Genomic DNA, 21,517 nt, shown 5'->3' on the forward strand with positions numbered 1-21,517 from the left:
TATTACCACCATCCTAAGGTTAAGGGACCGTCATTGTCATGGTTACAATAACAACTGTGTGGTTGTGGTTTAAAAAAATCAATGTTGATTCACTTATGGAAATAGGAAAGGAACAGTGGTCTCCTGTGTTAAAATGTTGTTTTGGTGACCCATCGATCCACCCTAACCTCCTATCTGTGCGGGTTTTGTTGCTGGACAGTAACTTCACCTGATGTCATCCCCTCATAATTACTACAAGTGCTAGAGGGCTTTGTCACTTAAATGTAAACATATGTCGTTTGGGGCACTTGTCAAAACGACTGGTTCTGTCATTTTTCTTGGGAGGACAGCCTCTTGTTGATCATAGAGTGATTAAATGCTAGGTGGAGCACGAAGCACTAATGGTTAAAGGAGAGATTTCCCCTGGTGCCTCATCCCCTCACTCAATGCATCAAAAAAGAGACAAGTGATGGAAGGTTACATCAAGCAAATACTATGTAACATGTACCAAATACATTTCAAGACAGCCAGCCACCTACACACCACCTTTTACATGTGAGGAGCTGCATGGTACTTCCTCTACAACAAAGCACATGAAACATAACTCAGTGTGTTTTTCAAACTGTTCAAATATGAGGGAATATATCACAAATAAGAGAAATGGCATTTGTTTTTGAGTCATTGAGTTAAACAAACTTCTCCTTTTGCAGCCACTTATGTATCCAAATGACCCAAGCTGCTTAACAGAAAGTGATCAAATTAGGTCTGATATAAAATAATGCTGCTTTACTTATCAACTTTACCTCCTTTATTATGCTATATTATGTTGTGGGAGGGTCAAGGTAAGGATCTCTGCTTCCTCTTAGTCAACAGCAAAGGTATTGTAGGATGGGGCTGACTTTGGGAAGGAGCAGCAGCATCAAGAAAACAGGCACTGGCAGTAGAGGGCATAAGAACCAGTCTAACTGTTAACTGAGGATGGCTGTAATTACTTAATGGACGTGTAAAGGCTTAATGTCCTTAATGTACAAGCTGGTGATTTCTTCAAGGTTGTAGATCTTAATGGTCATGCCAGGATTTGCTGTGAACCACATTCATTGAACATGTTTATGTATTTATTTAATTTGTTTTGCCATAGTAAACTAACATGCATTAGCAGTCTCAAACAAGACACAGCCATGCATTTTACTATTTCGATGTTTAGTATCTATTGTGTGGCATTATGATGAGTAAATAGAAAATCACCTGTTTTCAAGTATAGGCAGTTGCCCAAAGCACAACCAGACAGGTAGCACTCTTGTGATTAAATTATCTGACATCCTATCATCATTTAATTGTACATTATAGTGGTGTCTAATATGTCCATTAAATTTATAAATTAACCAAATCTGGTATTTCTTAATACATTTCGCACAATTTTAAACCAACTGCCCTGTGATGCTGACACTGTGAGTAGGACAGCAGCTGATGTAGATATGGGAGACGTTATGAAGGATGTGCTTGTGCAAGTGAAGTTGAGGAGATGTTCAGCACTGACAATACCTTTCTTGATGATGATTTCACAGCAAGTGACATTAAACAGATATGGGAAATACAAAAAAGAAGAGGAGAAATGGAAGTAACATACATATAATGTGTAATTAAGGTGATACTATTATATGTAAAGTAATATGTTATTTTATATTACATTACATATTACATTATTGGCTTACTTCCTCATTGATGACAGACGACAATTTTTAAGACATGTTTGCTTGCTGCTGTGGTTGTTTTTTTTGGCAGGAAATGGGTGACAGTGAATATCCGTCCATAGGTTACCAGACCAGCAAAAACAGCTCTGGGTTCATTTGAAATTCACCATCTTGCAAAGACATGATATGACACACTCTTGCACTTCCTTTTGTTCTTGCAGACAGACCCTTCTTCTAACTTTTTTAAGAAGCAGACACTGCATGGATGTGGGGCTGTCAGCCCATCTCCTCTACCCCCTGTTGACTGGATGATTTATTTGGCCCCAATGAAGCCTTGATCTATGCTGGAGAAAGGTTTCCACAGAAAGTTGTTATATCCAAGAAAGACACCTCTGCAGGCAAAAAAGTGCATGTGTGTGTGAAATGGGGGTAGGGTGGGGGTGGACTACTACCGACCCCCCTCTGACAGTGGCACAGTGATGGAGCGTCCATGTTGGAAGTACAGCAGCCTATGAGACTGATGGATGATGTGTCATATCTGATGGTGGAAATGCCCAGAGAATACATCTGATATATGGATGTGCAACAGTAATACAATGGTAAAACTAGGCACTGAGAAGGAGTGACAGACAAAAGAGATGGGGAGTTATGAGTGAAGTTAAGAAAAAAAAGAAAAAGAAAATCAATACAAAAGGTGAATATTGGCAGTTGATTGAGATAACAAGAACAAAAATAAGACACAAGTATCTTAAAGATGTGACTAACAAGATATTTCCACCTGAGAAATCATTGTGGGTGCAGGTCTGATGAAGTCAGACGACCAGGGCATGAGGTGCACTGCTGGGTGGTGTATTAATGATCCTAGACTGTTTCTACTCACCCAAGTAAGAGTTCTTTAAAAAAGCTGTTTTTTTGTTTTTAGCAATATATTTTTTAAAATAACTATTTTAGGGAAAGAATGCATGGTGGATGTTTACTTAATTTGCCCCTTTTTATTCGGTCTTAGAATTAACAAAAAGAATACTCCAAAAATATATACTAGCAGCAGAGATCACCATTTATTTTCAGTGTAATCATTTCTGTAGATGACAGATTGGCAAAAAGGTAATTGATGGATTTCTTGGTGGAAGGGTCCAGTAAAATCCTGCCATTATAAACTATCAATATTGGAATACTAACGCTATGAAATGGTATGAAATCTGAGCACGTGATAACGGTTTAATTTTAAATCACATCATCATTCAACTGCCTCATTAAATGGCTTTGATGACCTACCTTCCACCATTCAATACAAAAATTACTGAAAATCCCACCAACATGAAAAGTTTAGAGGATACCTCTGATAATTAATCCCTCACCCTTGTGTTCAGCATTAAAAGAAATTAAGAGGAAATATGCATCTGTTAGCTTTAAAATTAACTGGTAATAAGAAAATTATATGAGTAATTGTTTCAGACCCAGTCACAACCATATTCAATGGAATTATCTGACTCTTCCCCGACAACTTCCACCTCACACAGTGTCAGATATTCCTTTCTTCCAGGAATCACAATGTTTACATAACGGCCTTCCATTCCATTACACACAAAGGTTTTGGAGGTGCCGGCTGGGATAGATGAGATAACAGTGCATCTGAAGAAAAAGAGAAGAATAATGAATTACGGTTAAAATACTGTTAGATGGCAAACACTATGCCAAGGTCTCAACAGTATTTCTAATTTTATACTGATGATGTCACTGAGTTGAAATATTTTGATTTCTCTTTGTAAATCATGAAGATAACCAGTGCATTAACTGACTGTAACTTACACAACAGGTATCAAATGTTCAAACCTAATATAAGACAGACATTGTTGTTACCTGGGATTAGCGTTGCCATTGTCACTGAGGGAATTTCCGATGCGGATCTCAGCTCCATTGATCCTATTGGGGCAACAATCCTTTCTGTTGGTGATGGTGACAGTGTTAATTTTATATGACTTCAGAAGGTCCAGTCTCCACCATGGATTGCGATCATTCCGTGTGCAGGCACAGGATCTCTGTCCCCAGTTGCTAGCACGATTTCCATCAATGGCCCTTTCAGGGACAGCTTTCCCATACAGTGAAGACTGAGTCACTTGTCCGATTCTGGCAATATTCGTATCTGGACAAAGTTCAAAATTTTGAAATTATAAGTAGTTTGAGGAAGGCGCAGAATCATTACACGTGTTGTTTTAACTGAGGACAGTAAAGAACAAACAGTCAGCATATATGATTTAACTTTTTGTCTGATTATCTGCTCTAATTCATCGACAGAACACTTTATATGGTACAACTCACCAGTGGTAGGTAAAGGTTCACCACTAACTTCTACCTCACACAGTGTCAGATATTCCTTTCTTCCAGGAATCACAATGTTTACATAACGGCCTTCCATTCCATTACACACAAAGGTTTTGGAGGTGCCGGCTGAGATAGATGAGATAACAGTGCATCTGAAGAAAAAGAGAAGAATAATGAATTATGGTTAAAATACTGTTAGATGGCAAACAATGTGCCTAGGTCTCAACAGTATTTCTAATTTTATACTGATGATGTCACTGAGTTGAAATATTTTGGTTTCTCTTTGTAAATCATGAAGATAACCAGTTTATCAACTGACTGTAACTTACACAACAGGTATCAAATGTTTAAACCTAATATAAGGTGGACAGTGTTGCTACCTTGGATTAGCATTGCCATTGTCACTGAGGGAATTTCCAATGCGGATCTCAGCACCGTTGATCCTTTGGTGGCAACAATCCCTTCTGTTGGTGATGGTGACAGTGTAGATCTTATACAACTTCAGAAGGTCCAGTCTCCACCATGGATTGCGATCATTCTGTGTGTGGGTACATGATCCCTGTCCCCAGTTGCTAGCACGATTTCCATCAATGGCCCTTTCAGGTACAGCATTCCCATACAGTGAAGACTGAGTCACTTGTCCGATTCTGGCAATATTCGTATCTGGATAAAGTTCAAAATTTTGAAATTATAGGTAGTTTGAGGAAGGCGCAGAATCATTACATGCGTTGTTTTAACCGAGGACAGTAAAGAACAAGCAGTCAGCATATTTGATTTAACTTTTTGTCTGATTATCTGCTCTAATTCATCGACAGAACACTTTATATGGTACAACTCACCAGTGGTAGCTGAAGGTTCACCACTAACTTCTACCTCACACAGTGTCAGATATTCCTTTCTTCCAGGAATCACAATGTTTACATAACGGCCTTCCATTCCATTACACATAAAGGTTATGGAGGTGCCGGCTGGGATAGATGAGATAACAGTGCATCTGAAGAAAAAGAGAAGAATAATGAATTATGGTTAAAATACTGTTAGATGGCAAACAATGTGCCTAGGTCTCAACAGTATTTCTAATTTTATACTGATGATGTCACTGAGTTGAAATATTTTGGTTTCTCTTTGTAAATCATGAAGATAACCAGTTTATCAACTGACTGTAACTTACACAACAGGTATCAAATGTTTAAACCTAATATAAGGTGGACAGTGTTGCTACCTTGGATTAGCATTGCCATTGTCACTAAGGGAATTTCCAATGCGGATCTCAGCACCGTTGATCCTTTGGTGGCAACAATCCCTTCTGTTGGTGATGGTGACAGTGCTGATTTTATACGACTTCAGAAGGTCCAGTCTCCACCATGGATTGCGATCATTCTGTGTGTGGGTACATGATCCCTGTCCCCAGTTGCTAGCACGATTTCCATCAATGGCCCTTTCAGGTACAGCATTCCCATACAGTGAAGACTGAGTCACTTGTCCAATTCTGGCAATATTCGTATCTGGATAAAGTTCAAAATTTTGATATTATAGGTAGTATGGGGGAGGCACAGAATCATTACGTGTTGTTTTAACCGAGGACAGTAAAGAACGAGCAGTCAGCATATTTGATTTAACTTTTTGTCTGATTATCTGCTCAAATTCATCGACAGAACACTTTATATGGTACAACTCACCAGTGGTAGCTGAAGGTTCACCACTAACTTCTACCTCACACAGTGTCAGATATTCCTTTCTTCCAGGAATTACAATATTTACATAACGGCCTTCCATTCCATTACACACAAAGGTTTTGGAGGTGCCGGCTGGGATAGATGAGATAACAGTGCATCTGAAGAAAAAGAGAAGAATAATGAATTATGGTTAAAATACTGTTAGATGGCAAACACTGTGCCTAGGTCTCAACAGTATTTCTAATTTTATACTGATGATGTCACTGAGTTGAAATATTTTGGTTTCTCTTTGTAAATCATGAAGATAACCAGTTTATCAACTGACTGTAATTTACACAACAGGTATCAAATGTTTAAACCTAATATAAGGTGGACAGTGTTGCTACCTTGGATTAGCATTGCCATTGTCACTGAGGGAATTTCCAATGCGGATCTCAGCACCGTTGATCCTTTGGTGGCAACAATCCCTTCTGTTGGTGATGGTGACAGTGTTGATTTTATACGACTTCAGAAGGTCCAGTCTCCACCATGGATTGCGATCATTCTGTGTGTGGGTACATGATCCCTGTCCCCAGTTGCTAGCACGATTTCCATCAATGGCCCTTTCAGGTACAGCATTCCCATACAGTGAAGACTGAGTCACTTGTCCAATTCTGGCAATATTCGTATCTGGATAAAGTTCAAAATTTTGATATTATAGGTAGTATGGGGGAGGCACAGAATCATTACGTGTTGTTTTAACCGAGGACAGTAAAGAACGAGCAGTCAGCATATTTGATTTAACTTTTTGTCTGATTATCTGCTCAAATTCATCGACAGAACACTTTATATGGTACAACTCACCAGTGGTAGCTGAAGGTTCACCACTAACTTCTACCTCACACAGTGTCAGATATTCCTTTCTTCCAGGAATCACAATATTTACATAACGGCCTTCCATTCCATTACACACAAAGGTTTTGGAGGTGCCGGCTGGAATAGATGAGATAACAGTGCATCTGAAGAAAAAGAGAAGAATAATGAATTATGGTTAAAATACTGTTAGATGGCAAACACTGTGCCTAGGTCTCAACAGTATTTCTAATTTTATACTGATGATGTCACTGAGTTGAAATATTTTGGTTTCTCTTTGTGAATCATGAAGATAACCAGTTTATCAACTGACTGTAACTTACACAACAGGTATCAAATGTTTAAACCTAATATAAGGTGGACAGTGTTGTTACCTGGGATTAGCGTTGCCATTGTCACTGAGGGAATTTCCGATGCGGATCTCAGCTCCATTGATCCTATTGGGGCAACAATCCCTTCTGTTGGTGATGGTGACAGTGTTAATTTTATACGACTTCAGAAGGTCCAGTCTCCACCATGGATTGCGATCATTCCGTGTGCAGGCACAGGATCTCTGTCCCCAGTTGTTAGCACGATTTCCATCAATGGCCCTTTCAGGGACAGCTTTCCCATACAGTGAAGACTGAGTCACTTGTCCGATTCTGGCAATATTCGTATCTGGACAAAGTTCAAAATTTTGAAATTATAGGTAGTTTGAGGAAGGCACAGAATCATTACGTGTTGTTTTAACCAAGGACAGTAAAGAACAAGCAGTCAGCATATTTGATTTAACTTTTTGTCTGATTATCTGCTCAAATTCATCGACAGAACACTTTATATGGTACAACTCACCAGTGGTAGCTGAAGGTTCACCACTAACTTCTACCTCACACAGTGTCAGATATTCCTTTCTTCCAGGAATCACAATGTTTACATAACGGCCTTCCATTCCATTACACACAAAGGTTTTGGAGGTGCCGGCTGGGATAGATGAGATAACAGTGCATCTGAAGAAAAAGAGAAGAATAATGAATTATGGTTAAAATACTGTTAGATGGCAAACACTGTGCCTAGGTCTCAACAGTATTTCTAATTTTATACTGATGATGTCACTGAGTTGAAATATTTTGGTTTCTCTTTGTAAATCATGAAGATAACCAGTTTATCAACTGACTGTAATTTACACAACAGGTATCAAATGTTTAAACCTAATATAAGGTGGACAGTGTTGCTACCTTGGATTAGCATTGCCATTGTCACTGAGGGAATTTCCAATGCGGATCTCAGCACCGTTGATCCTTTGGTGGCAACAATCCCTTCTGTTGGTGATGGTGACAGTGTTAATTTTATACGACTTCAGAAGGTCCAGTCTCCACCATGGATTGCGATCATTCCGTGTGCAGGCACAGGATCTCTGTCCCCAGTTGCTAGCACGATTTCCATCAATGGCCCTTTCAGGGACAGCTTTCCCATACAGTGAAGACTGAGTCACTTGTCCGATTCTGGCAATATTCGTATCTGGACAAAGTTCAAAATTTTGAAATTATAGGTAGTTTGAGGAAGGCACAGAATCATTACGTGTTGTTTTAACCAAGGACAGTAAAGAACAAGCAGTCAGCATATTTGATTTAACTTTTTGTCTGATTATCTGCTCAAATTCATCGACAGAACACTTTATATGGTACAACTCACCAGTGGTAGCTGAAGGTTCACCACTAACTTCTACCTCACACAGTGTCAGATATTCCTTTCTTCCAGGAATCACAATGTTTACATAACGGCCTTCCATTCCATTACACACAAAGGTTTTGGAGGTGCCGGCTGGGATAGATGAGATAACAGTGCATCTGAAGAAAAAGAGAAGAATAATGAATTATGGTTAAAATACTGTTAGATGGCAAACACTGTGCCTAGGTCTCAACAGTATTTCTAATTTTATACTGATGATGTCACTGAGTTGAAATATTTTGGTTTCTCTTTGTAAATCATGAAGATAACCAGTTTATCAACTGACTGTAATTTACACAACAGGTATCAAATGTTTAAACCTAATATAAGGTGGACAGTGTTGCTACCTTGGATTAGCATTGCCATTGTCACTGAGGGAATTTCCAATGCGGATCTCAGCACCGTTGATCCTTTGGTGGCAACAATCCCTTCTGTTGGTGATGGTGACAGTGTTGATTTTATACGACTTCAGAAGGTCCAGTCTCCACCATGGATTGCGATCATTCTGTGTGTGGGTACATGATCCCTGTCCCCAGTTGCTAGCACGATTTCCATCAATGGCCCTTTCAGGTACAGCATTCCCATACAGTGAAGACTGAGTCACTTGTCCAATTCTGGCAATATTCGTATCTGGATAAAGTTCAAAATTTTGATATTATAGGTAGTATGGGGGAGGCACAGAATCATTACGTGTTGTTTTAACCGAGGACAGTAAAGAACGAGCAGTCAGCATATTTGATTTAACTTTTTGTCTGATTATCTGCTCAAATTCATCGACAGAACACTTTATATGGTACAACTCACCAGTGGTAGCTGAAGGTTCACCACTAACTTCTACCTCACACAGTGTCAGATATTCCTTTCTTCCAGGAATCACAATATTTACATAACGGCCTTCCATTCCATTACACACAAAGGTTTTGGAGGTGCCGGCTGGGATAGATGAGATAACAGTGCATCTGAAGAAAAAGAGAAGAATAATGAATTATGGTTAAAATACTGTTAGATGGCAAACACTGTGCCTAGGTCTCAACAGTATTTCTAATTTTATACTGATGATGTCACTGAGTTGAAATATTTTGGTTTCTCTTTGTGAATCATGAAGATAACCAGTTTATCAACTGACTGTAACTTACACAACAGGTATCAAATGTTTAAACCTAATATAAGGTGGACAGTGTTGTTACCTGGGATTAGCGTTGCCATTGTCACTGAGGGAATTTCCGATGCGGATCTCAGCTCCATTGATCCTATTGGGGCAACAATCCCTTCTGTTGGTGATGGTGACAGTGTTAATTTTATACGACTTCAGAAGGTCCAGTCTCCACCATGGATTGCGATCATTCCGTGTGCAGGCACAGGATCTCTGTCCCCAGTTGCTAGCACGATTTCCATCAATGGCCCTTTCAGGGACAGCTTTCCCATACAGTGAAGACTGAGTCACTTGTCCGATTCTGGCAATATTCGTATCTGGACAAAGTTCAAAATTTTGAAATTATAGGTAGTTTGAGGAAGGCACAGAATCATTACGTGTTGTTTTAACCAAGGACAGTAAAGAACAAGCAGTCAGCATATTTGATTTAACTTTTTGTCTGATTATCTGCTCAAATTCATCGACAGAACACTTTATATGGTACAACTCACCAGTGGTAGCTGAAGGTTCACCACTAACTTCTACCTCACACAGTGTCAGATATTCCTTTCTTCCAGGAATCACAATGTTTACATAACGGCCTTCCATTCCATTACACACAAAGGTTTTGGAGGTGCCGGCTGGGATAGATGAGATAACAGTGCATCTGAAGAAAAAGAGAAGAATAATGAATTATGGTTAAAATACTGTTAGATGGCAAACACTGTGCCTAGGTCTCAACAGTATTTCTAATTTTATACTGATGATGTCACTGAGTTGAAATATTTTGGTTTCTCTTTGTAAATCATGAAGATAACCAGTTTATCAACTGACTGTAACTTACACAACAGGTATCAAATGTTTAAACCTAATATAAGGTGGACAGTGTTGCTACCTTGGATTAGCATTGCCATTGTCACTGAGGGAATTTCCAATGCGGATCTCAGCACCGTTGATCCTTTGGTGGCAACAATCCCTTCTGTTGGTGATGGTGACAGTGTAGATCTTATACGACTTCAGAAGGTCCAGTCTCCACCATGGATTGCGATCATTCTGTGTGTGGGTACATGATCCCTGTCCCCAGTTGCTAGCACGATTTCCATCAATGGCCCTTTCAGGTACAGCATTCCCATATGGTGAAGACTGAGTCACTTGTCCTCTTCTGGCAATATTCGTATCTGGACAAAGTTCAAAATTCAAAATGAATTTACGTGATATTAAGGATAGTTTGGGGAAGGCGCAGAATCATTACATTTGTTGATTTAACCAAGGACAGGAAAGAATGAGCAGTCAGCATATTTGATTTAACTTTTTGTTTGATATTCTGTTCAAATTCATCTACAGAACACTTTGTATGGTACAACTCACCAATAAAGTGGTACGATAAAGAGCTGTGAAGGGACTGAAAAACGCTTTCTGTGTAGACCCTGTATAACAGAATTGGCCCTTTAAATTTTCTTTTCATTTACTTAATTTTGTAAGCTACTGTATTAAAAACTAATCAAATCACTAATGAATACTAATTTATTCAGAAAATATCAGCCATTTGATTGAAATTAAAAGAACAATCTCACATATAGTGCTGCTTGTCTGTCCTAGAACAGCCAGCAAGGTAAGGACCACAGCTGGAATCATCATCCTGTGGAAAACGTTCAAAACATTTCAATGGAATACTGATATATCAAAACTTGATTTGATGATCTAAGCACATGTTTTCATACACACATACATACTACACACATACATTTTTCAAGGAAAATTCTAACTTGGCACCATTTTCCTCATTTAAAGACAGGAGAAACCCACAACTTAACTCTTTATATACATACAAGAGCCGGGTTCTGCTTGAGGTTTCTACACTTTAAAGGGGAGTTTTTCCTTACCGCTGTCGCCAAGTGCTTGCTCATGGGGGAATTGTTGGGTCTCTCTAAATTAAAGAGTACGGTCATGACCTGCTCTATGTGAAGTGCCTTGAGATGACTTTTGTTGTGATTTTGCGCTATATAAATAAAAATTGATTGATTGATTGACATACCATCTCCATCTGTATATAGATGCACACTCTGTTTCTTTGAACTTGTCCTGCACCATACCCTCTATAATATAAAGGGGTCCAAATATCATGTGCCTGATTAATGTCTGAAGTCTAAATGAAATTACTTTAAGTTAGAAAGTATCACAAAGGTATCCCTACTACACATGGTGGCTATCCTTGCGCTTAGTAGAAAATATTTACATGCTTTCATTTTAAACAAAACACACTATTTCTCTTGTAGTGTCCATCGCTATAGCGCCTCTATTCACACTCAAATTGAAAAAATTAGTTTTAGTGTCTGTCTCTTTAAGGCCCCCTTCCTGAAAAGCCCACTCTGCTCTGATTGGTCAAATCCCACAGGCCTGAGCAGGCCACACCATGGATGTATTATAAGAGCTTGATAGGACACTGCCGCTCAGCCTTGCAGCCAATTTTTCCTAGTGGTCACCAGGAAATATTGCAGCGAAAAATCCCCCTAGACCACCATTGTAAAAGAGATGCCTGTAAAACTGGACACTACAAACTGCAAACAAGGCAAATTATGACTCTTTCTATTATGATTTTTTGATCCATGGAGGTTTTATATTTGTAAAACTTTCCTCAAGTCTAGAAAAACAATTAAAAAATCAGTGACGTCATCACGATGATAAGTCTATCGGCTGAGCGGGAAATCGCGGACAGGGCCAACAGTGGAAACATCACTGTGCATATTCAGTGGGCCGCACAACATGGAAGCAAACCTGGAGGCTAGAAACTTTTTTTGGCATATGTACTAGCCAAGCAATTCTTATAGGTTTGATTGGGTGCCATTTTTGGTTCGTTATCCAGCTCTTATAATACATCCATGCTCCAAACACACTCTTCTCCTCTTCAGTCAGAAAAGAAAAGTAACTAGGCTATCCTTGTTTATATCTCTCATGCAATCAATAACTGTAGATTGGCATATGATAAGCAGACTTTTAGCCACTCTATTCCACTCTTTTAAGCCAGTAGTAAATTAGTTCTTATATGTTTGTCATCAATATGAGAGGGGCACACAGTTGTTTGAGCCTCCACTTTATTCAGCTTCTTCCTGTTTGCTGTCGCACAAGAGCCTTATGGGACACATACCTAAATGTAGCTATTACCACAATATTAGCCATTGCCAGCTCTACTGATGCTGGTCAGCAGATGGCAACAATGCAACAAAAAAGTGTAGGACAACAGATGACATGATAGGCTAAACTGTAGGCTGTAGCCACTTTTTATATAAACTATTGCATATTTTCATTGCATTAAGCAGAAAAGCAGAATATGACAACCAAGTCAAGACCATATTTATATTCTCTTTATGAAAAATGTTAAAAACATTAATTTAAATCAGGAGGATTTCTCTGTTTTGGTGAAAGATTAAATAAATACCTAAGCTGAGCCGCTCGATGGAGTGTTTCTTTTTCTGATTCAATTGTTGAGTGAATGTAATGGTCTTCTATATGTTGAGTCAACACATAGTCCACCAAACGAGGCAACTATATTGTGTGTGTGTAAATGGAAGCCCTCACTCAAGTAAAAAGATACTCCCAACACTGCCTACTATCCTCCTTATATTCTCAATAATTAATAATCAAATTAATGCTTGTCTATGTGCTGTTTTCTTTAGTTGTTGGGGTCAACTATTGTTTCAAAAAATTCTAATAGGCATTGTCATACTGCACTAAATTTACACAAAATAATGATGACTTTTTTTTTTTTTTTTTTGGTAACGACAAGCATATATATACAGTACCAGTCAAAAGTTTGGACACACTTTCTCATTCAAAGGAATGAGATTACTTTTTCTCTAAAGTAATCTATTCAAAATTGATAGACATAAACAAAAATATTGGTTTCTTTTAACTGTGACCGTGGTCTTTGCCTTAGCCTAACCAAACCACAGTAACCCCATTAAAAATGAATATCATTTTATCATTATGACTGAATCAACGTCAGAAGTATTAGGATTGTCACACAAAGTCTTCACCCTAGTTTTGTTGCACTTTCAGACCTGTCTTAAAAATAGTCATATTTATAGTTTCATCATTACTCTGTGACATTTAATATGTATACTACAAACTTACCTGGAAGGTCTCAAGCACCCTGGAAGCTGTGATCTTTATGTGAGTGTGTAGAGAACAATTCTTTTATACTTTTGTGTAGAGCATGAATGACAGCTGTTTTATTAACAGACATCCTGGTCAAATAACAAGTGTTGTTTTTGTGCCTGGTTAACTATGTGTGGCAAGAATGTGGCAATCCCCACCTTCGTGATACTGTAACAACTGTATCTGTGCAAGTCGGTTGTGGTTGTAATTTATGAATAACCAATATCAGCTCAGGCCATAAACTTGAACTCATATTAAACATATTATTACATTATATAGTATATTATTTAAATTACTGTGACTTTAGCTTCAGTGGTTTTAAGCTATGCTCAAAAAAGAAATAAATCCCAGGGAACATTCTGATTGCATCATTCAAATATTATTGCAGATATTTGCTGTACACCTAGAGTATAACAAGCACAAGCAAATGAGAAAACATCTTCACCAATTTGGCTAGACGAGAAATACTTACAGCTATGGGCTTGCCTCATAATAGACACAATGGTAATAAAAGCATGCAAAGAGTAAGGCATGTTTTAATCAGGGGAACAGTATACATGAAAGCTCTTTTTCCTTGCTCAGCATGCACCTTAGGCACCAAAACAAGCAACAAGTCCTCTAAATTAAACAACAAAATACATCATTAGTCCATGCATTCCAGAATGACACATTTTCTGTGAAATTTCTGAGATCTGATGACTCTGTCGGCAGCAATCGGCAGGACAACATCATTTGGCTGTGCTTTCCAAAACAGTTACAAATCACTGTTGAAAAAGAATAGATGTGAATAGATGGATGTTTCAATCAAGAACAGAAAGAAATGTGGGCAGAGACAAGACTTTTTCTTTGCCTCAAATGAAAAGCAATACTTATTTCTAAAAAAAAAAAAAAAAAGCCAAGCCTTTAGTTTTTCACCAATTGAACCATATGAGGTTTGAAAGAAAGAGAATTATCAATTAACCAAATATTGGTACTCTGATACAGACCCAATCTTTGCACCCCGAAAGGTAGTGACGGGTGGAAGGTCAATCTCTCTCTTACAATTTTTGTACTTTAGTTTAGGATTTCAGCATTTAGAACCAATTTCATATAATTCAATGTGTATTGAATAAAATAGCGGTAAATAACTGTGTTGTCTGCATAAAAGTTATCTTTGCAATGCACCAATATTATAGAATTAAATCATTTAACAATGCTCACTGAAAATAATGAGGGGTTAAGCTATTGATGTATTTTTGGTGAAGATATGCAGCCTCTAAAATTGTTACAGTTATTTTAGTTAATACTCAAAAACATTCTTGCTGTTATGATTAGTAGTCAAGACTAATACAAAGTAAGGGTTAGTTATGTGTGGAGTATAACTTTTCTAGTAATGTATTGTATGTAATATAAAGTATGCGAATGTGTAAAGAGGTTAAAAAAACATCCCAAAAGTTGGCATAGCAACTGAATGAGCCAATCAATGGCTCTGCTCTTTTTTTGGCCCTATTCCACACCCTCTCTTCCTCCTTTCTCTACCTTTCTCCTTCTTCTAACATTCTTCCATCCCATTCTCTCCCTCTCTCCCTCCCTTGCTTTCACTCGTTTCCAACTCTTCTGCTCACTCATTCCTAATTACCTCTTGCTCTTGTCAACTAGTGCCTATATCCTGTCACCTCAACATCCTTCTCCTTTACCCTATGTGTCTTCACACACTTCCAATCCCATCCAATCCCTCACATGTATACTCTTTCTCTAATTTGACTTTGCCCACTTTTCCTCTATCCTCTTCCTTGCATTACATTCTCTGTGATCTATCTGTTCCTGTATGTGTGTGTGTGTGTGTGTGAGTGAGTGTGTCTATCGGTATGTTTGCATGTGACAAGCCACATGCGCACTATAAGGGGAGCTTGAAGTAGGTCAGGACTGCATTTCTAATAATATCATGGTCATATTGACATAGTGTCTTGTTTGAGAGCAGTCAAATCAGCAGACATTATACTGTCCGCAGACTGTCTGACAGGCTGCCATAAGGGACACACTTCAGAGCGCTGCTCTCTCTGAGTACTTAACCTCTTGTTAGAAGAGGGGACAGTAATAAAATGGTGTGTGGTATGGTTAATGTACATGCCATCTGGTCCCTGGTCAAAAGCTCAGCTATCATATTCAGACGTTACTATACAGGAATTATCATATGCCATTTGAAATTGATGGTGATGTCCATGTTTGGACATGTTCTTTAAACTTTGGTTAAGGACAACTATGATTTTTAAGATAGGGACTTTGGTATAATTTGACCATCAAGTTGAAGAGAGACATGAGTGATTATAAATGGCTGTACAAAACATATTGAATCTTAACAGTGTAATTACCATGATAGAGGTTTTATTGTTTATACGGTAACAGTGTAATTAATATTGTGATGATATTTAAAATGTACCTACTGGACATTCTTGTTTAAAAATCGCTTATTACTTGCAATAAAAGATTGTATAAGTAAGCTAAAATCCAAGCGCACCTAAATACCAAAATGGATACAAAAAATGTATTGTGTCAGTTCAAGATGAACCATGGATGTACTTAGACAATATTGTGTTCCATGAACACTGAATTTGTTTTAGTGTTGACGGTCACATATGCAAAAACATTCAATGCCAGCCAACTTCCTGCACACAAAAAGCACAAAAAATAATATATGAATATGGATCTTTGTGAATTAAATCTTTTTAGTGGACCCAAAGACTGAAATTGTAATAGTACAAAGAGTTATATCTGAATAACTGATGCTCTGTTTCTTTTCCTCTTGTTTGTTTGTTTGTTTTTAATGGTTGTGTATGGGAAAAAGTCACTCTGAGCCTAGAAGTAGGCACACAGCACAGTGCTGTTTCTGAGGAATTTGTACAAGCGGAACCTTAGCTGCAGTACTCCATTTGTCTCTGGAGAACAACTGAATTGTGTCATGCTTTACTACTCTTACTGACTTTGCAGTAGCGTGAAATGTAAGGATCCACACCTTTACCAAACATCCTTGTTAACAATCTGTGTTAATACAGTACTGACACGTCCAAGGCTGTAGTGGTAAATAAAACTTGGGTAAACGCTACCTCACCTCAGTTATTCTATTGTGGCACAAGGCCTTATGGATATATAGATGGATCAATCAGTCTCTATTTTAAAATCAAATCTCGTTTCTCACACTGTCTATATGATCCTTAATATAGATCAGAATTTGGAATACAATGGAATAATAGAATAACTAACTTAAGGGAATTAATCTGTTTAAACTTAAATCCAAATCAAGATAGAAGTTTGACTTCTAGATGAATCAGTAAGATGAATGATGAATCAATGTTTTGTGTTTCATAATAACTGAAACTACCAATTTTGTGCTGTGTTTACAACAGTTACCGAGGTCAAGAACCTTTTAACAGCTTTGTAACATCCTCATATGTAAAGCTGGAACAGTATGTGCATTACAGGACACCGTTGTATAGTGACGCAGTCAAGTCCCACATGAACCAGGGGTGTGTGTGTGAGATTCAAGCTGGTGGAATAAAGATTGCACAGTAAACAACAACATCAGTGTCAATATCTTTTATTAAATGTACGTTATCAGTGTGCAAAAGGGTTAATACAAAATGGTGTCGAAGTAGAGGTTCATAAACCCACTTAACAATGAAGAAATGGAAATGTATGGCGTACCAGCACCCCGGATGGACTGGGATTCACCAAACTTACCAGTGGCAAGGCAGCAATTCTAGCACCATGCAGAGTTCACAAGCCCCCTGCATGAGAAACATGAACAAGAGTAGTGCAGTTATCTTATTTTGTGTCAACCACGACACCATGCACGCAGTAAACAACAGACCAGAAACAAGATGGCAGAATAGCATCAAACCTGCAAGACCATGGGAGTTTAATACAGCAAGTAAGGAATGCAATTGATGTGAAGGCTCACACAGCACAAAAGAAGTCTGCCCAGCTAAGGGTGAACAATGCATGAAGTGCATCATTTTGCAAAAGCTTGCAAAACAAATTCACAGCGCAGACAAAACTTCACTGTAGGGGAGAACAGGTCAAGCCAGTGGGTAAAATGAGCCACCGCCTGTATCTAGGTAACCAAAAGCAAAAGTAATCATGTGACCGCAAATTAAGAAAGTATAGTTCACATCACTCAATCCATCTAGGACTTAAACACATGGAGAGAGTGGTCAGCAAAACAGAGCAAAAAAAAAAAGATTTTTGTCATGCCAAATAAATTTATCATGTTACTAAAGTTATCAGTCTTGTGTCTTAATTAAAATAGATACGTTTTGGAAATGATTACATGTTAATTTAAGTCAGTGTAAGCTACAAAACAAGGTCATAAACTTAACATAATTGTGGATCTGAGCCACTTTGTGGCAGAGCTTTGTCAAAATGGAGGTTGTGGGATAAAACGTGCCGGTGATGTTGGGGCGTGTTGAGTCAATAGTTCAATTTACACCCAAAAGTTTAAATAGGCTACATACGTACAGAGTAACCTGTGTATTTAAGTTTTAATTTCTGATATTTTAGACATAAGAGACACTGTTCATGTTAATGTTTGATCACTGTTACAATGCTGATGAACAAACACCTAATTGTCAACTAATGTTAACATGCTGCACATACAGTATGTGCAGCATGTTTGTGTGTGGCTCAGGAAAAAAATACATTTTTTGTGCTCATGCAGGCCATTGGATTTTTATTAACCAGAAGATTAAAGTATTGTCTTATATCAAAGAATATCTACTACTCAAAGATATTTGGAACAAATGGACAGTCAACATTATTTATAAATGCTATGATCTAGATGTTTGAGAATCCCCATAAGCATCTGTTGTATAGTATCCAATATTCTTTTTTTATAATACTTGTGGAGTGATACTGGTCAGAAAAAAATCTATTCACTCATCTCCTTCTATATAACCACCACAGAACATCATGTTCAAAGCAATAGCTGAAATTTCTGTTAGTGTTTACATGATCGACTTGATTTTGTTTGTCTCCTTCTGTGTAAAATGTGTGTTTTAAAAGATAATCAGTGCTAAGTCACTTTTTAAGTGCAGACTCTTTATTCCTTAAGTTTGATTAACAGAATTTTCCATGTGTCAGAAGTATAGAAAACATTATTTCCCTCCAGCAAAAGACCTGTTTTCAAAAAGATACAGACCTACAATGCGCATTAATTCTGTTAAATCTGGGAAGACACCACATATCTGAAAGAAGCAAGCAAGAAAGAAAAAAAGAAGGATAAAGAGGGGTGTTAAGAGAGAATCTCAGTGAAAGAACAGACTCTACACCGGCTCTCCAGGGAAGCACTCTCTGCTCAATCGCTTGCTCTTAGGTCCCTCATAATGACATCTCCAGCACCAGATTGCCTCCCCGCCAGAGTACTTGTTTCAGTCTATTGTCCCAGAGAGATGTTCCTGACATGGGGTGTTGAGCATGTGAGGGTGGGGGGAGGCAGTCTATCAGACAATCAAATGATAGGATTTTCTCTTCCAATCATTTTTGATAGCGTGTCTGGCTTTTGGTGTGGCAAAGAGAAGGGAAAGGGCAGAGATTAAAAAAAAACAAACAAGTAAAAAACACTGAATTTGTCCTTCAGAGAGGTCCATCAGGTCCACAAAAATTATTTGTCCTTTTTGAGGGGAATACGTAATTTTCAAGTTGTGTGTCTTTCATGTCTCCTTTCCACAGATCTGAATATCAAGGCTCCCTGCTTCCTCTTATCCACAACCATCAAAACCTGATGGCTCAGCTGAGTAAAATGCTTGCAATATATGTACAAGGTTGCTCCCCCAGTCTCCTTTTAATTCCTTAAAAAGAACTTCTAAAAATGAAAGAAATTTAAAAAAGTCTATGTATCTACCTCCAGGTGAGCAGAAATTTCTCATATCTGATGTTACTAAGTACATTCCAGACGTTAAGCACCTGCAAAAAATAGGCAACACAAAATGTTGACACAGTGATCCCAATCCTCAGGCTAGTTGCTTCTCCCTCCACTCTTCCAGCACAGTAAAAGTGATGCCACCGCAAAAATGTGACATAATGTAGCAGTGCCTGGTAATATGTCATCAACTCGTACTTTCACCTGCTTTTCCAGCTGGCACTATTGGATGCAAGAAACTCTGGATAAAGTCTGATTTCCTGTTGGCAATGTCTTCATCAGAGTCTGTGAGGAAGGCATTCTCTGTTCCCACTAGCGGCATCAAAGACCACAAGCCACCACAAAATAAATGAAAGGGAGGGGAGAAGAGAAAATGAGGTAAAACTGTTATTTAGTTTTTTATATAGTTTTTTTGTGTGCTTAGGCTCCACAGCATAACATTAAGTAATATAAATTCTCAAGACTTATTTTTCCCCTGTATTTATTTATTGAAGCCCACAAGACTCCACTCTCCCTCATCTGTACGTTATTATGGATGTGCATTGATATTGTGCTGTCATTGTCACTCTGGCTGCTGTTCCACAGGCACAAGCCTGGTGGAAGCAACCGTTCATCCAAATCACCATTGTTTTTGTTAGCCACTATAAGATAGGTTCACAATTTTTCAGGTGCCCGTTTGAACACTGAAACAGGTTTTCCTTCCTGTAATCTTCTCTCCTGTTCATGCTGACCATTAGAATATCCCTTCTGAATGCGCTGATAAAATACGTCATTGATGGGGATAAAATCCACAGTCCTAGTTTGAGCCTCTGAAGATAATATGAGGCTTCCTCCATCTGAGCTAGTCAAATAAATTTTCCACTATTAGTCTTTTTAGTAAAAAAAAAAGTCCCTCTTTGTGTCTCAATGCACAGTGTTTTCCTGTTCAGCTGTAATGGAAGGATGGTAACAAAAAGAGGGAATTTGGCACTAAAAAGACTTTAAAATATATTAACTTGATTTGACTCCTGAAGATTTGTATCTTTAACTTGAGAGAACCTGTAAATCAAATAATTGTATTGCTGCAGTGTGGGAGGTTATAGCTATAAAAGCTATAATATAAAGCTGTAGCTGCTTGCCAATGCGATCACAGCTTTAGATGCTCAGCTGATCCTAGTCATCTTAATATGTCACACTATTTGATACACTGTTCCATTAGAGAATGGGTTGGGTTACAAAAAATTGGAAACCTGTAGCAACATGGCCACACCAATTACAAACAGTGTTGTTTGCACTACATGACAGATATAACTAGAGTTCATCACAGCGGCCACGGTTCTGCACATTCCAAACATCTAAGTTTTTAGTTGCCTATATTTATTCTCTTTTAAAACGTCATAGGAGTCTCCCTTGTCTGTCTGAAGGCACGCTCATTTTAAGAGATTTGATGAAGGCTATAAAGCTGTCTGGCAATAAGAAAATAAACCCATGTCAAAGATTTTATAGCCACATTACCATGTGTAGCTGTTATGCAGGCACACTGTCTTATGAGGACATCCCATTAAGGGAAATCCAGGTTGAAGAAGAACAAGTGTGCCAAAGGCCACACCAGGCTTACACATTCTGCAACAAAAGAAAAACATAGTGCAAAAGAAACCTTATACAGAGACCTTCTCTAAATCCTTGCATAAGTTGCACATGATTTCCTCACTTTGTCTATTGCTCTTCTTCCTTTTTTACTCTCCTCCTATCCTCTGTCTGTCTTTATCTTCATATATGTTTTTTTTTCTTTCCCTCACCTTCTCTCATCACCATCTCCTCCCCACACTGCCTCTTTTTCACTATCTCGCCCATTTGTCTCCCTCTTCCATCGTTCTCTTCTCTTGATCCTCTTACTCCTTCTACTGTATGTCACCCCCTCTTCCCCCAATGCCTACACCCATCCCTCTCTTCCTGCAGCTCACAGGAGGGTCAAGTGCACAGGCTTTTGTCTCAAAACATGTGGAGGGAATTAATTGGCTCCAGCGTTTGGCTCTTTCCACCCGACTGCTTCTGTGTGGCTGTCACCTGGCTCTGGCTCCCGCTTCTCTCTCTCTCTCTCCTTCTCTCTTTCTCTCACCCCTCCCTCCTC

At 38.4% G+C, this 21,517-nt stretch overlaps 1 protein-coding gene across 1 annotated transcript in view; it reads right to left on the reverse strand.

The window, feature by feature from the left end:
- Positions 1-2,745: 2,745 nt before the first annotated feature.
- Positions 2,746-21,517, reverse strand: part of LOC122987248 — a 37,015-nt gene continuing 18,243 nt past the window's right edge. Inside the window, exons 2-19 of the mRNA XM_044359033.1 lie at positions 10,255-10,537; positions 9,872-10,026; positions 9,415-9,697; positions 9,032-9,186; positions 8,575-8,857; positions 8,192-8,346; positions 7,735-8,017; positions 7,352-7,506; positions 6,895-7,177; positions 6,512-6,666; positions 6,055-6,337; positions 5,672-5,826; positions 5,215-5,497; positions 4,832-4,986; positions 4,373-4,655; positions 3,990-4,144; positions 3,531-3,813; positions 2,746-3,302 (exon numbers count right to left, since the gene is read on the reverse strand). Of these exons, the coding sequence (XP_044214968.1) occupies positions 3,122-3,302; positions 3,531-3,813; positions 3,990-4,144; positions 4,373-4,655; positions 4,832-4,986; positions 5,215-5,497; positions 5,672-5,826; positions 6,055-6,337; positions 6,512-6,666; positions 6,895-7,177; positions 7,352-7,506; positions 7,735-8,017; positions 8,192-8,346; positions 8,575-8,857; positions 9,032-9,186; positions 9,415-9,697; positions 9,872-10,026; positions 10,255-10,537 (3,968 nt within the window). The 3' untranslated portion in view covers positions 2,746-3,121. The remainder of the gene's footprint in view (positions 3,303-3,530; positions 3,814-3,989; positions 4,145-4,372; positions 4,656-4,831; positions 4,987-5,214; positions 5,498-5,671; positions 5,827-6,054; positions 6,338-6,511; positions 6,667-6,894; positions 7,178-7,351; positions 7,507-7,734; positions 8,018-8,191; positions 8,347-8,574; positions 8,858-9,031; positions 9,187-9,414; positions 9,698-9,871; positions 10,027-10,254; positions 10,538-21,517) is intronic.

Source organism: Thunnus albacares, chromosome 8 (genome assembly GCF_914725855.1).
Source record: "Thunnus albacares chromosome 8, fThuAlb1.1, whole genome shotgun sequence".
NCBI lineage: Eukaryota > Metazoa > Chordata > Actinopteri > Scombriformes > Scombridae > Thunnus > Thunnus albacares.